At 26.7% G+C, this 14,156-nt stretch overlaps 1 protein-coding gene across 1 annotated transcript in view; it reads right to left on the reverse strand.

Moving 5' to 3' along the window:
* Positions 1 to 74: 74 nt before the first annotated feature.
* LOC108752313 overlaps positions 75 to 14,156 on the reverse strand; it is a 22,517-nt gene continuing 8,435 nt past the window's right edge. Inside the window, exons 8-21 of the mRNA XM_018493067.1 lie at positions 10,408 to 10,603; positions 10,154 to 10,319; positions 8,437 to 8,615; positions 7,126 to 7,281; positions 6,165 to 6,325; positions 5,470 to 5,816; positions 4,062 to 4,173; positions 3,840 to 3,972; positions 2,728 to 2,870; positions 2,441 to 2,644; positions 1,158 to 1,301; positions 921 to 1,081; positions 642 to 837; positions 75 to 211 (exon numbers count right to left, since the gene is read on the reverse strand). Of these exons, the coding sequence (XP_018348569.1) occupies positions 75 to 211; positions 642 to 837; positions 921 to 1,081; positions 1,158 to 1,301; positions 2,441 to 2,644; positions 2,728 to 2,870; positions 3,840 to 3,972; positions 4,062 to 4,173; positions 5,470 to 5,816; positions 6,165 to 6,325; positions 7,126 to 7,281; positions 8,437 to 8,615; positions 10,154 to 10,319; positions 10,408 to 10,603 (2,435 nt within the window). The remainder of the gene's footprint in view (positions 212 to 641; positions 838 to 920; positions 1,082 to 1,157; positions 1,302 to 2,440; positions 2,645 to 2,727; positions 2,871 to 3,839; positions 3,973 to 4,061; positions 4,174 to 5,469; positions 5,817 to 6,164; positions 6,326 to 7,125; positions 7,282 to 8,436; positions 8,616 to 10,153; positions 10,320 to 10,407; positions 10,604 to 14,156) is intronic.

Raw genomic sequence — 14,156 nt, forward strand, 5'->3', positions numbered from 1 at the left:
TGTTGAATTTCACTAATATGATTTTGTTAAAAAAAAGATAATATTTGCAATCTCTATATCTTTTATATTTTTTATTACAAAAATGTATATATCATACTTATGACTAAAACGAAGATGTTCAACATATTTATGTTTGCATTACTTTCACATACCAAATTCTCATAGGAAATGGTGTATTTGATCATATGAGGAAATCTGCACTCATCTGGACCTAAAGAAATAGAATATTAGATGATTTATAAGAAAAGACATTACGTTTTTATAAGATAATGTATATAAATATATATGTATTTTGTGTGTGTGTGTGTGTGCGCGCGCGCACGCGCGCGTGCGCGTGTGTATTTAAGAGTACATATATAAAAAAAAAAATGGGTATATTCAGTGCTACACCAGGGCACCTAATGATTTCGATCGGAATTATTCAATTATAGATTTTAAATCTAGATTTCTATTGTGTTTCCTAGGGAAAACGGAATAATTCCGATCGGAATTCATTTTGAAATGTTTCATAATAGATACCCTGCTCAGTGAGCGTTCAGTGTCTCAGTGAGCGGTTGTACTGGATGCATCCATTGTGACATATTAACAGTTACTATATATATTAAATTTTAAATTTAAATATATAATTTTTTTGTGTTTACCATATTTAAAATTTGTAGTTGAAGAATTGGCAATGATTAAGAGATACAACGGATTGCAAAAATGTATCAAACCAGCATCACCGCAGGAAAATTCAATAGTATGTGCATTATTATTTATTGATACACAGTCATTTGTCTCATTAATAATTTGAAAACTTCGTGATTTACATACTTTTAGATTATCATCACTTTGAATCTAAAGAGATATTTATTCATTAAAAAAGATATTTATTAAAAAAGAAAATATGTTCAATATTTTTTGTGTATGAAAAGTTTTACCGTTATCTTAGAAACATGATCGCTTTGGGTAGAAAAGAAATAATTAGGATGCATTCTGTAAGAAACTGTCGTATTCGGTTCAATGTAATCGATAAATGAATTCGAGTTTCCAATAATAGTATAATTGTCTCCACATTGTGTATTGATCAACCGCTGTGGAACTATAACGACAAAATGAAATATTTGTAAAATTATATAGATTTATATTTCAAAGGAAACGATCTGATCTATACATACCTTGTTTTATCCTCGAAATTAATTTAGTAATTGTCGCTGAACTTCCTATATCGCTTGTAGCAGTTATGGCAAACAAATCAGTTGATGATAAAAGTTCTGTCCATCTATCTATCGATCCATAAGTCAACATAAGTAATGTGACATCTGCAATAATATCGATAATGAAGCCTCATTCACTTTATGTGAATCATTTTTACATTGTGGGAATTTTATTTTTCTGGAAGATTTCGCAAAATTTCCTGACTTTTCCATGATGACTTTCCTGATGATTTTCAAATTTCCTGACTTTTTCCTGATTTCTCTGATTTTTAATTTTATGACAATTCTAGATTTGTAGTAAACAACTTTCCGCGTCTAGCATCCACAACTGATCAAGAAACACACAAAAGTCAACAAGAAATCAAAATAATGTTAAAATAACTTTATTTTGATGCTTAAAGTTAATAAGCAGTCAAATTTTGTAACCAAGTCATTATTTTGTTATCAGAGAAAGTCAAAGTACACTTTCTCTTTAACTACTTATAATAGGGTGTGTTCCTTGGATGGTCGTGTATTTGGTGGTAGGTTAGGCGAATACATGCTCATTTGACGATCTTTACAAATTAATATTTCGTTAACTGTTGTGAAAATTGCAAAATAGTAGATAACTTTTCAATTCAGGGAATCGAATTGTTTATCTTGAAACAAGGTAAAAATTGCACAAAAATGAGCAAATACTTAGGTGTTGATCTGAATGATCAACGATCAAATATTAGATGATGAAATTGCTAATATTTTAGAATTTGCTCACTTTTTTGTAATTTTCATCTCATTTCAAGATATACAGGGTGTTTCTTAAATAATGCCACTAATCATACAATGCTATCCTTAATAAAAAACTAAATCGAAAAGTCCTCTACCATTTTGCAATTTTTGCAATATTTTTTCTTAGTTATCTCCTGAGCAAAATATCTAAAATCGACAACTTTTAAAATATCTTTAAGAGTTCTTTAAGAAACATCTTCAAAATATTTTACAAAGAACATTGAACAATACCTTAAAATTGTCTTATGCACCGATTATATCCATTTATTCAACAACTTTTAGAAATTAATATCTCGTTAACTATTGCGATTCAGTTTTTTATTATGATTAATGGGCGTTATTTAAGAACACACCCTATAATCGATCCCCAATTTAATACGTTCTACTTGTTCGTGAAAGATGATACCGTTATTCTGGGACATCCAGGACATTGTATAGATAATAATTGCAACTGGTAGTTTTTATAGGAAGTAATTTACCCGGCACTTGCTCTCGCATTTCCTTGATCCATTTTTTGCAATATTCTTTATCAGAAATTGAGATAGGTGATGTACGTGGAATAATTAAAACCACATCAGATTTTGCGTTTCCAAGACCATAACGTGTATCGTTCAATTTCTTTTTTTCCAAAACGCACAATTTGTCAAGTGATTTAGGAAGATCGAAGTTAGTTCCGTTAGTAACTGAAAAAGTTATTTCCAAATTGAATCACTTGTAACAGAATACAATCATTTGAGATGTATTACTATAAAATGTGCAAGCATACCATTATTTGTATAATTGTTTATATTGTATAAACCAAAGTCTAAAATACTGTTGGTAGTATTCAACATGATACTGCCATCATGACCATTAATAATTGTAAGTTGACTATTGTACTGATTTATGTCGATTTTATCCAATATGTTTCTATTAAGAAAAAAATAAAAAATCAGCTAAGTTTTATGACCGGCTTGTTATTAAAATAACAACGCAAAAACAAAATTATCAAAAATGATTAAAGACGAGTTAATAATAGAGGATGTTAATAATGAAGCATATATTTAATGTGTTTAGAACATTAAAATTTCGAGCGAAACTAGCAATTTATAATTTTTTGCAACTGAAAAAGATATTGTAATGTCGAAACTAGTTTCGCTTGAAATTTTAATGTTATAAACATATTAAATGTATGAATTCATTATTATTAACATTTTGTATTATTAATTCGTCTTTGGCCGTTTTTGATAATTTTATTTTTACGTTATTAAAATAAAAAATATTTTTATTTATTGAATTTATGTTTATATAAGATAGTTTTAGAGACGGAAAGTAATGCATTACTCGTAACACGATTATATTATTATGTTTTTATAATAATGATTTATGAAGTTACAATTTTTCATAATGATAACGATAATACTAAAGTTGAAATAATCACTTTTGAAAAAGTAATTTATTATTATTACGCGTTTCTTTCTTGAAGAAAGTAACTTGTTAAGTAGAGGTAAGTTACACAGTTCTAATGTGTTAGTGCTTATATCCCAAACAGTACATAGACATTCTCAGGATGGTTACTGAGGATGTTTTTCTGGATATCTCATTTCCTTCTCGGGACGTCCTAAAGACGTCCTGTAATATAGCAAATGAAAGGTCCTCAACATTCTTAGAATGTCCTTGGGACATCCTTAGGAGTTATATTTCATTCATATACACATATGCACATATGTACTAACATAGATACTAAATGTAGTGATTTAGAACCTGTATAGCTCATCTAACTTTGTTACGAAAAATTATCGAATTGTTCTTAGAAAAGGTAACTGTGTAAATGATAACGACGTGACAAAAAACGTTATTTACATGCGTAAAATATATTTACGTATAATTTGTACTTACGCAATAATTGATTGTATCTCGTCAAAAGACCACGTTATATCAATAATAATTGTCAGATCAACAGCAATTTGAATAACATCATCAAAATTTCCTGTTTCTATCTTATTACACGATAAATCGTTATCCATTGAATCTAAAATTTATACGCTTTACAAGTTTACTCTTTATTTTATCTCAAAATAAGTATTTATTTTGTAAAATGCTGAATACCTATTCACTCACCAACATAAAGAGCTAGCTGCTCTGTTGCTTGTGTTGCAAAATTTTTCATTTTATCGTCATTTATTGTAGCTTTATGTAAATATTCTTCCAAAACTAATGAAGCACTGAATGTCTAAGTGAAATGAACTGTTTTAATTTAAAAGGTTTGATTTATAATTTTTGAAAATTACTCATGCGTTTATTCGTGCTAGTGTGTTGTGTGTGTGATAAAATTATTTACTTTTTATCAAAAGTAATTAATTATTTAACAAAAAAATGTGCACAAAAATAAAGATAATTATTTCTCATAGTTTTATGGGTGCTACGATCCCAAATCTATGCTCTATTATGTTACAGATTTGAAAAATTTCCAGTCAAAGTTGCATAAAGGATTGTTTTAGTATATTTTGACATATCATAATCATGTGACAGATTAGAGAAATTTTGTTGTAACAAAAATTAAGTTTGTTACTTTCAGTTCTTAAAAGTAATTTATAGTGTTGATTTTATAGTACAAAAGTATTTATAATTAATATAGGATCTATTATGTCAAAGTTGTGACTTTACATATGCCATTAAGGCATATAAAATTCGTCGCATAATGAAAACAAAGAGATATTAAAATTAATATTACGATGTATTATTATCTAATATTTAGTAATAAAATAAATCAAAATACATATATAAATCATAAAATATATGTATAAAGTATATAAAATATAAATTATATTATACATATCAATAAAAATGAAAAATAAATGTTAATTTTTTTTTATAAAAGAAATTACTAATAATACAATTAAGTCACAAAAAAACCACAGATAAAATTTAAAAAACTTATTAAAGAGAGAATACGAAACTATTTTAGTAGTCACAAAAATTTCGGACCGACAAGCAATTTTATCCCCAATGATATAAATAGTTATATTTATGTGCTGGAAAAATAACTTATTCATATATTAATAAATACTTATCGAACAATTATTTATTAATATTGAATTTATTTTTATACGTATAGAAATTCAATTTCGATAATTTTATATTTAACGTATATATGTAGACGATCAGTAATGCATCCCAATAATTCTGATTGGTTGATTCGCACTTATTATTTTTCCGAAATTCCGTTTTCCGAAATTTCAATTGTCATGGGACAGCACTCTAAGTAAGCAATTTTGATGCAATATTAATTATAAATATCTTTTTACATCATAATTATAATATGCAAAAATATACTAAAAATAGCTTTTTACAACTTTAACCGCTTCAAAATACACGCTCTAACTAATTGTAACGTAATAGAATAATTTAATGAATAGAATTGTATTCACAGTTCAAAATGCTATACGAAATTGATTACATGTGTTCTTATACTAAAAAAAATGTTTTTTTTTATTCAATAGTATAATATAATATTATGCAATATTACCTGGTCAGACATCTGATTTGAGTTTATAGTTGTCTGGAACAAAGTTTTTCGATTACATGCTCTAATTGTAGGATTAAATAGTCCACGAGAGCTGTAATATAGATCTAAAATCTGCGACAGTCTCAATTTAGGTACTTTTGAAAACAAATCTTCAATTTCCCTTGCAAGAATGAATCCATCAATATCTCCTCTAATCTCTGCCGCAGTAAATTGTAATTTGCTATTATTTGTCAGAAAATACCAACGAGGCATAGTTGATGAATTCCAATTGCCGTCTACACCTACTATAAACATTTCATCCTTGTTATTTGTAGGGCCTTGCATTAAAATAACTTCAGCTAAATCACCTGCAAGTATATAAATTTTTTGCAATCTCCTACTTTAATGAACGTCATATTAAACGATCCATAGTTGATAAAATAATCTGAGAAAACAATTGAAAAATCATGTTTATGATTGATCAGTTTATAAATGTTAATTTTCTGATGCAATTTTTCAATCAGCACACAATATTTAAAAAATGTTAAAAAAATATTTTTTTAATTTTATTTAATGTAAAAATATTAAATAAATGTTTAAAAAATGTTTTTTAAACATTTATTGTGTGCTAATTGGGTTTCTTCAAAATTTCATTCATTTATTTACATCATGAAACAGTACAAAATATGAATTTAAAAAAATAAAGATTTTATTACCAGTTATGGTTGCAATCCATTTATTATCCAATGACAAATTTGATAAATTTTCCCTTCTCTCTGCGTTATCTTCGCTAAGAATTTCCGAGAGTGCTATATCTTCAGGTTGTAGACCAGCAGCTATACCAGAGATTAACGGCCCGGCAGAAACTGGACCCCAGCTATGATAATATAATTCATTAATTAATGCTGTTAACAGAAAGTGGCTAAACTCTCTAGTCTAAGACACGGAGACAAATATTGCGTCAATATATCGTTGTTTATCGTAGAGTAGGTATATAGGAAACAGCGCTTTTACAGTACTTGTTTGTAAATTTGATGAAGAAATAGCATTACCATGCAATTACATCAAATTTTGTACACATACTAATAAAACTCAAATAAACATTCATGCAAAAGTTTATTTGAATTCACTTACTCGTTAAAAGTTATTTATCTAAAATATAATTATATAATTATAGCAAAATAGAGTCATATTCGTTTTATAATAAGCCACGAGAGACACTTTGCCGTGAAAAGGGGCGTAGTTTAGCCAACTGAGTACACCATGTAAAATATTCTTAACATGGGCTGGAAACATTATAAATTTAAGTCAAATATCAATGATAGAGAGCTATGAAGACGAGGAGTGTTGTCCAGAGTGGAATAAACAATAGAGTTTTTAAATTAGAAGGGCGTGATTATATCACGTATCCTGGAAGAAGTAATTTGCACGAATGCAATCAAAGTCACAGGCTGCTAAATGATACATCAAGCACATTACGCGTGCAACGGAATACATACGAACATAGTCATTTGATTAGTTAATTTTCTTATGTGTTACGCATTATGTAAAAATCTGTATTGCGGTCTTTAGTAGACATTAGTAGGAAGTATACAGTAATATTATTAAGAAATAAAAACATGTGTTTACACTACAAATACCGATATAGTGTATAAAAATATAAAATTTACTACTTACGCAGTTTTTATAACGCCATTCTCCACAGGACAACTGCTTAGTGGTTTGTCAACCAATCGGGCGGTCTTTGGATGATTTGGTGGAAATTCCGAATACATAGCGTTTGGATCAAACATATGTTTGGTAACTTCGTCTTTGTTGTTTGTAATAACGTCGCTATATTTGCAATCAAAGTTTTCAGAAATAAGTCCAATATGTATATTATGTATGTCATATTAAAAAAATACATAATGTATAAATATTACAAAGTTTAGTTTTCATTATTCCAAAACAATCTGATATAATATGTTATACAATTTTGATAATATTTGATAGCATTGATTATGAAGTATAACTGACACGATTTTATAATATGAATAAGGATTTTATTAACTTTATTTTAATGTATCAATTTTTTCTTAAGTGTAGCGTCATTATTATAATAATTTTTGATTTTTGAAGAAAAATATATTTAAAAATGTTGAAATATAACGATTCCCAGAATGGTCGCAAAAATTCTTAAAAGTTGTATACATCCTCCTTTACAATATGTTTATGTCGCAATTATTTTAAGTTCTAATCATCTAAACTTTAAAGTAAACTGTAGATTTGATTATAAAAATTATAATAACTTTATAATAATTATTTTAATTTAATTAAATAATGCTTTTTAAAATTAAATTTTAATTTAAGTTTATTTAACTCAACTTAATTTTTAACAAAATTAATTTTTGGTTTATATAATTTTTATAAACAATTAATCTTATAAGTCATTAATCCTAGCTATATACACTGGAGTTCCAAAAATCCCAGTGCAATTTGCTAAATCGTGACTTTTTTCGTACTTTTGAACTTTTTTTTTTTTAAATCTATATCTCGAGACTTCTTAATTTTATCGACTTTTACACATCATGAACTTGTTCCTTCGATTCTCCATCGATTGAAAAAAATTAATTGAAATATGTCTATTTTTACGAAAGTTACGGTAACTAATATGGATGGGGAGATCCGAGTATGTACAATATATCAAAGATAGAAAAAAAAGTATGCTTATTATATTAATTATAATGGAAGAAATAAAAATTAATTAAAATAACTAATCTTTAAGAATTTTTAGTTAAGGAAAAATCTAACTTAAAACAAATCCTAGAAAATATTTGTAAAATTGATTGCCATTTATAATGAATACCATACTATAATCGTTTTTTTATAACTATTGAAAAAAAATGTTTTTTAAATATAATGTAGGATTTCATTTATTTAATTATATTTTTATGTGTTACTTTTTTTGTTCAGACAGTTGAATTAAATTGTTTAAATTATATTACTTACATTTGTTCAGGTGTCAAGGTTTCTACATCATCGTGCATATTCAAATTTGTATTAATGGAATAATTGCTGATAACACTTCTCACACTTCTGAAAAAGCCGGTACTCAATCTACACACTTTGCTTTCGTCCCCTCTTTCGTACATTTCAATACTACTAGATAACATAAAATGAAGGGTGCACTGCAAAATGAAGATAAAGTATTCATCAGATAAAAGTCTCTATATCCAGATTTATATACAAAATATAAAATACTTTTGAAAACTATTCCCTATTTCTATACCCTGACAGTCAATCATGTAACTTTTTCCTTAAAACGGAAACGTGAAAAATAAAAACAAGGTTTTTTGCATTATGCGTACACACACACGCGCGCACACACACACACACACACACACACACAATTTTTACTTTTCACATTTCCACTCTAAAGAAAAAGTTATATGATCGATATCCCAGAAATAAATCGCTAAAATCGTTAAAATCAATATGAAATCGTAGAAATGAGAAATAAAAATGACTAAAATATTGTTAAATATATTGTAGTATAAATAATAATTTTAATATTGAATTCTAAAAATAATAAAAAAAAATTAATAAAGAATAATTAAAAATAACAAAAAATAATGCAAAAATATTTGATATTTTTACGAAAGTTACAGTAACTAATATGGATGGGGAGATCCGAGTATGTATATCAAAGATAGAAAAAAAAAGTATGCTTATTATATTAATTATAATGGAAGAAATTAAAGATTTATTCAGAAAAATTAAACATTGAATCATGCTGAAATATTGCGAATCCTAAAAATAGTTTTCCACTACATTTAATTTTTATAATACTTGTAAAGTTATCAGCGATAATATCATAAAACTTTTATAAACATTGAGATAAAGGTTATGATCAATCTTTTAGTTGATGAATCCGTCTAGCAAATATATATTATTCAATACTAAAAATATATAATATTAAAACTATATTATATACAGCCTTATTACAGCCTTTTTTACAAACTTATATATTTTTGTCAACACTTGTTATGCGGCTTTCACACAGGTAAGGTAAAAGGTTTAAAGGTAATTTAAAAATAATTAATTAATTAATTAATTAACATATAATTAATTTTTTGTTTTTAAATGTTATTTTTATCCTACAAAAGCACAATTTTCAGGGAATGTATTTTGCATAAAATTCCAAAACAGATCTTTGAAATAATTTTAAGCAAAAGTAAACTATTTTGTTTGTTTTTTCGCGCTTAGAATTAAAATTCTTGTTCTCAGAGCTATTCTTGAGACCTGTTCTGTGATTATAGTACGTGCAAAAGACAAATTAGGTTAATATACAGTAACATAATAATTATATATAATGTAATATTATATTACAATACGCAGCAAATTTATATATTATTGTTATGTAAGTTATATAACATTTTAGTTACATGTTATATTTATATTTTATAACTACAATGAGTAAGAAATTATAACGTGGATGCAATATATTATATATATACACGTATATTATATTATATTCTGTTTTATGATAATAATATAGTAGTTGTATATTTGTGTGTTTGCTCTGGGATTTTAATGCAATAATTGTAAGAAAGTGGATCAATTGATACAGATTTTAATATGCGTTTCAATCATTATTCATTTTAATATCAGCAAAAAATTTCTATCAAAAATATATTTAAATAGTATAAGTTTTTATTAAGTTTACCCTTTCAATGTCGGTTATTATGTTGTCATCAAGAAGCCGGTTAGTCGCCTCGGGAATAAAATGAATTATTTGTACATATTTTTGAGCTTGAACACCTGCTTTATATGGTAATACACCAGACTGCTCGATGACATTTGGATTCTTTACTATTCCATCTTGACGAAATCTACAATTTTTTTAAATGTTAATTATGCACTTTAGCAATCTCAAATCTTGAAATTTATTTAACACTGTCATAAGAATCTATTATTTACCTGTGCATAATTGCAACAGTTAAAGCTCGTAAATCCATATTCTGATTTTCTATATTCTCGATTTTTCGGAGAATCGCAATTAATGTATTTAAAGTATGGGGCAATCTATTATTTTTTTCTAGAAGATATTTATTTTCGTAACATTCTCGAAGTGTTGATGTAATACTTCGATATGTATTTTCTTGCGCGGAAACGCCTGAAATAATATGTATAAAGAAAATTAAGCTGTATTGTTTACAAAATTATAAACTCTTGTTATACATCTTATTATGCGTAATAAGAATGATATATATAATATTTTTAATTATATTTATATATAACATATTTTAACTTTTCTGTAAATGACTGAACGCCTAATGGACATCGTGTACTATCTGCGGTGTTTCATATAGATTTTTAGATAAATAGAATTGTAAGATAAACATTAATCTTTTTTATAAAAAAATATCAAATATTACAGAGTCATTTTTGAGTTTAAACGCATTTAAACTCAATTTCAATCTGATTTGGTTTATGACATCGTTTTTAGCATTTAAAAATCTATAAGATTTTGTCTAATTTAAAATAAAACAATGTTTTGTAAACTAATTATCAAAACAATTTTTAATGTAATAATAAATGTTTGAAATTTTACAGAATGAAAAAAGATATGTATTATATAAAATTATGTTTTTATATTTTTAATTTGCATTAACTTTGAACAATTTTTAATATGTTTAATAAGAAAAATTCTCATAATTCTTATATGATATATATTTCATAATATATTTCATAATTTTTAATTTATGAAGTTGTCTAAAATGAAAAATATATACTTCAAATTTTTTTAAGTTTTATAAGTTTTATTTAGGAATTATAGAATGAGAAATATTTTGGAATGTATATACAAGAATTATGGAAACAACGTAGATTTTCTTAAGCAATCCATTTCAAAAATCTTTCAATTAGTAACAAAAGATCTAAAAAATTTTGAGAAGTTATAAATTTTATACAAAAAGTTTACAAAAATTATATGAAGAATTTTGGAAACTTTTTATTGCAAATATTAATACATAACAAAATTAATTGTATATTATAAATTAAAATAATAAACTTCTTACCAAGAACAAATAGAATAATCCAGAAATATAATCGACCAATCATTTTGTGCTGTAAAAGAACAAGAAATGTAGAATTGTATTCACTGAATCGACACTTCGTATCTCAATTAATATGTATCATTGTATTGAGAAAAACGGTATTTAAACTTATTTGAAAATCGAAATCTTATTCGCAGGATTTATGTAAGATACGCTGTTCCTTCGATTTCATTTAACAAGATACTACACCACACCTATTTAGAGACATAGTAATATCTACCACCACTATCAAGAGATAAGATACGACATGTATGAGTAATCTACTCCCACTCGTAGAGATGATCCTTGTTAGAAAATATCATTCAATCGCTTGATTAATATAATTTCGTAAAATTACGAAATAATAATATTAATCTCATAATATATATGTACTTCGTTCTCACAAGATTGCATGCAAAATTATATTTTACAATTTTACATTATCACTCATCCGTAGGAGCGTTATGTGCTGCTGTTAAGCGACGGAATCAGATAAAAATTTTGTTTTTAAACAAAAGATGGTAACACAGATCACAATTAAACACATGTCGGGTTAACATTCCTCTCGGATGCATTATTTCTACTTGTAATATATAGAAACATTTAAGACGCGTATCACAGATCGCGCTTATCAGCATTAAAGAACGTAATCTTATTATATTTTCACACATATATACACACACACTGTGATGATGTGTACGTGAATCATTGAAAAATATACGAACCAGGTGAAACATAAGCGTACGTAACTGAATCCGTAAGCGGCAATATCTTGTCATTGAGAAGATAAAGTTTTCATACTTTTTTACTTATATTCTATGATAAGGAATTAATAATTTAAACCATACTTCGGCAATTTAAAAATTATTTAAATATTTATTATTTAAATAAGATTTTTGATTGACGGTACGAATATTCGACGAAAAAGACTTGTTATTTTCTTTGACGGGAATAAGTTCGAAAGAATCTTAACTACATTTACCAGTAGACGAACTTAAGAAACGTTACACGAATAATAAAGAGTTTTTGCAATACCGTGTATTCAGATACGGTAAACGCTAATTTAGTGGAAAGTCAAAACTGCACATGCGCATTTCGATTTTCCACCAAATAACAAAACTTTAGTCGTATATCTGGATCTACGGTATTGCCCTAATAATATAACATGCAAAACTATATTCGTCTTCCCATGTGCTACTGGATGTTATTTGTAAAACATTAAAAATTACATTAAAAATTCATTCTTACGTAAAAATAAAAATAAGAGGAACAATTTCCAATGGCCTTAATCTTGACAAATATTTTATTATCCAGATTATGCTTCTGAACGTTAATTCAAAAGGTTTTAGTCGTCGATCGGACACCTATAAATGCGTCGGCGGTACTATAACATCCAAGCCGATCATAATTCGAAAAGTACTTGAAAAAATGAAAAAATATTTTGTTATAATGTTTTAAAGAACTCTCATGATAAGCTATAAGAATGCAATAAAAATGGGGGTTTCTATTTTTAAAAAATCGATGTGACCTTGACCTGATCTTGGCGACGCCAATAAAATATGAAATGTCTTTGTAAAGTACTAATTTTGTTATATATATATATATACCTTAAAATTTTTATATGCAAAATAATTAGAGAAATCATTGTGTAAAAAATTATACAATTCCATTTAAAAAAGTGAAGGTGACTTTGAAATCTCCGAAGCGTCTCCATCCAGAAAAACTATTAGTAGTACATATTCTTTTTGATGTTATACCAGCAAATGAGAATGGATTGGAATAAATTAAAATGGATTCAGATTTTCAGAAATATTGATTTACGAATGTTAAAATAAATGTTTTCCAATCCTGAATGCATGTTTATTCATTTATAGGAATTACATGGAGCATATCTCTATGCCTTTCAATCTAAAAATAATATTAGCTTTTTCTGTGCACATTGTGAATACTGTTCAATTCAAAATTTTGAATAGGAAATGTAATTTTTCAATCCAATTGCATCCAATTGAATCCAATTAAATCAAAAAAAAGTATTCGCTATTTAAAATACGCATTCAAATAGAAAAAAATTTCAATCCATTTTAATTCATTCTCATTTGCTGGAAACTTTAATAAATATATTATTTTATATCTCTAAAAATAGTGGAAAGATTCTAAGTGGACAGAGTTACTGCTCCACTCTGTATATAACATATGTGTTATATTGCAGTTATATTGTTGAGTGAGAAATTACAACTAACATGTACGTTACATGTAACTTGGTGTTTGCTAAGTGTGTAACACAGTGATCATTTCATCTTTGTTTAACATGGCGAACAATAAGGATATAATGATTCATTATGTTACACTAAAGAGAAATCTGACAGTGGACATCCGACCTTTTTTGTACCAAACCTCATAAAGTAATATTCAAATTTTTGTGATTCTTTTCTATATTATTACGTAAGTTAGACAAGGATAAACAATCAATTTTGATTATTCGTCCTTGTCTAATCTACGTAATGGAACAGATCCCAAAAACGTAGACATTACCCTACGAGGTTTGGTATACGAAAAAGGCCGGAATATCCACTTTCCGGTTCCTCTCTGTATCACCTGCGTCTTTTATTGTTGCAGCTTCCAATGAGATGT

The sequence above is a fragment of the Trachymyrmex septentrionalis genome, unplaced genomic scaffold (assembly GCF_001594115.1).
Source record: "Trachymyrmex septentrionalis isolate Tsep2-gDNA-1 unplaced genomic scaffold, Tsep1.0 scaffold6, whole genome shotgun sequence".
Lineage (NCBI taxonomy): Eukaryota > Metazoa > Arthropoda > Insecta > Hymenoptera > Formicidae > Trachymyrmex > Trachymyrmex septentrionalis.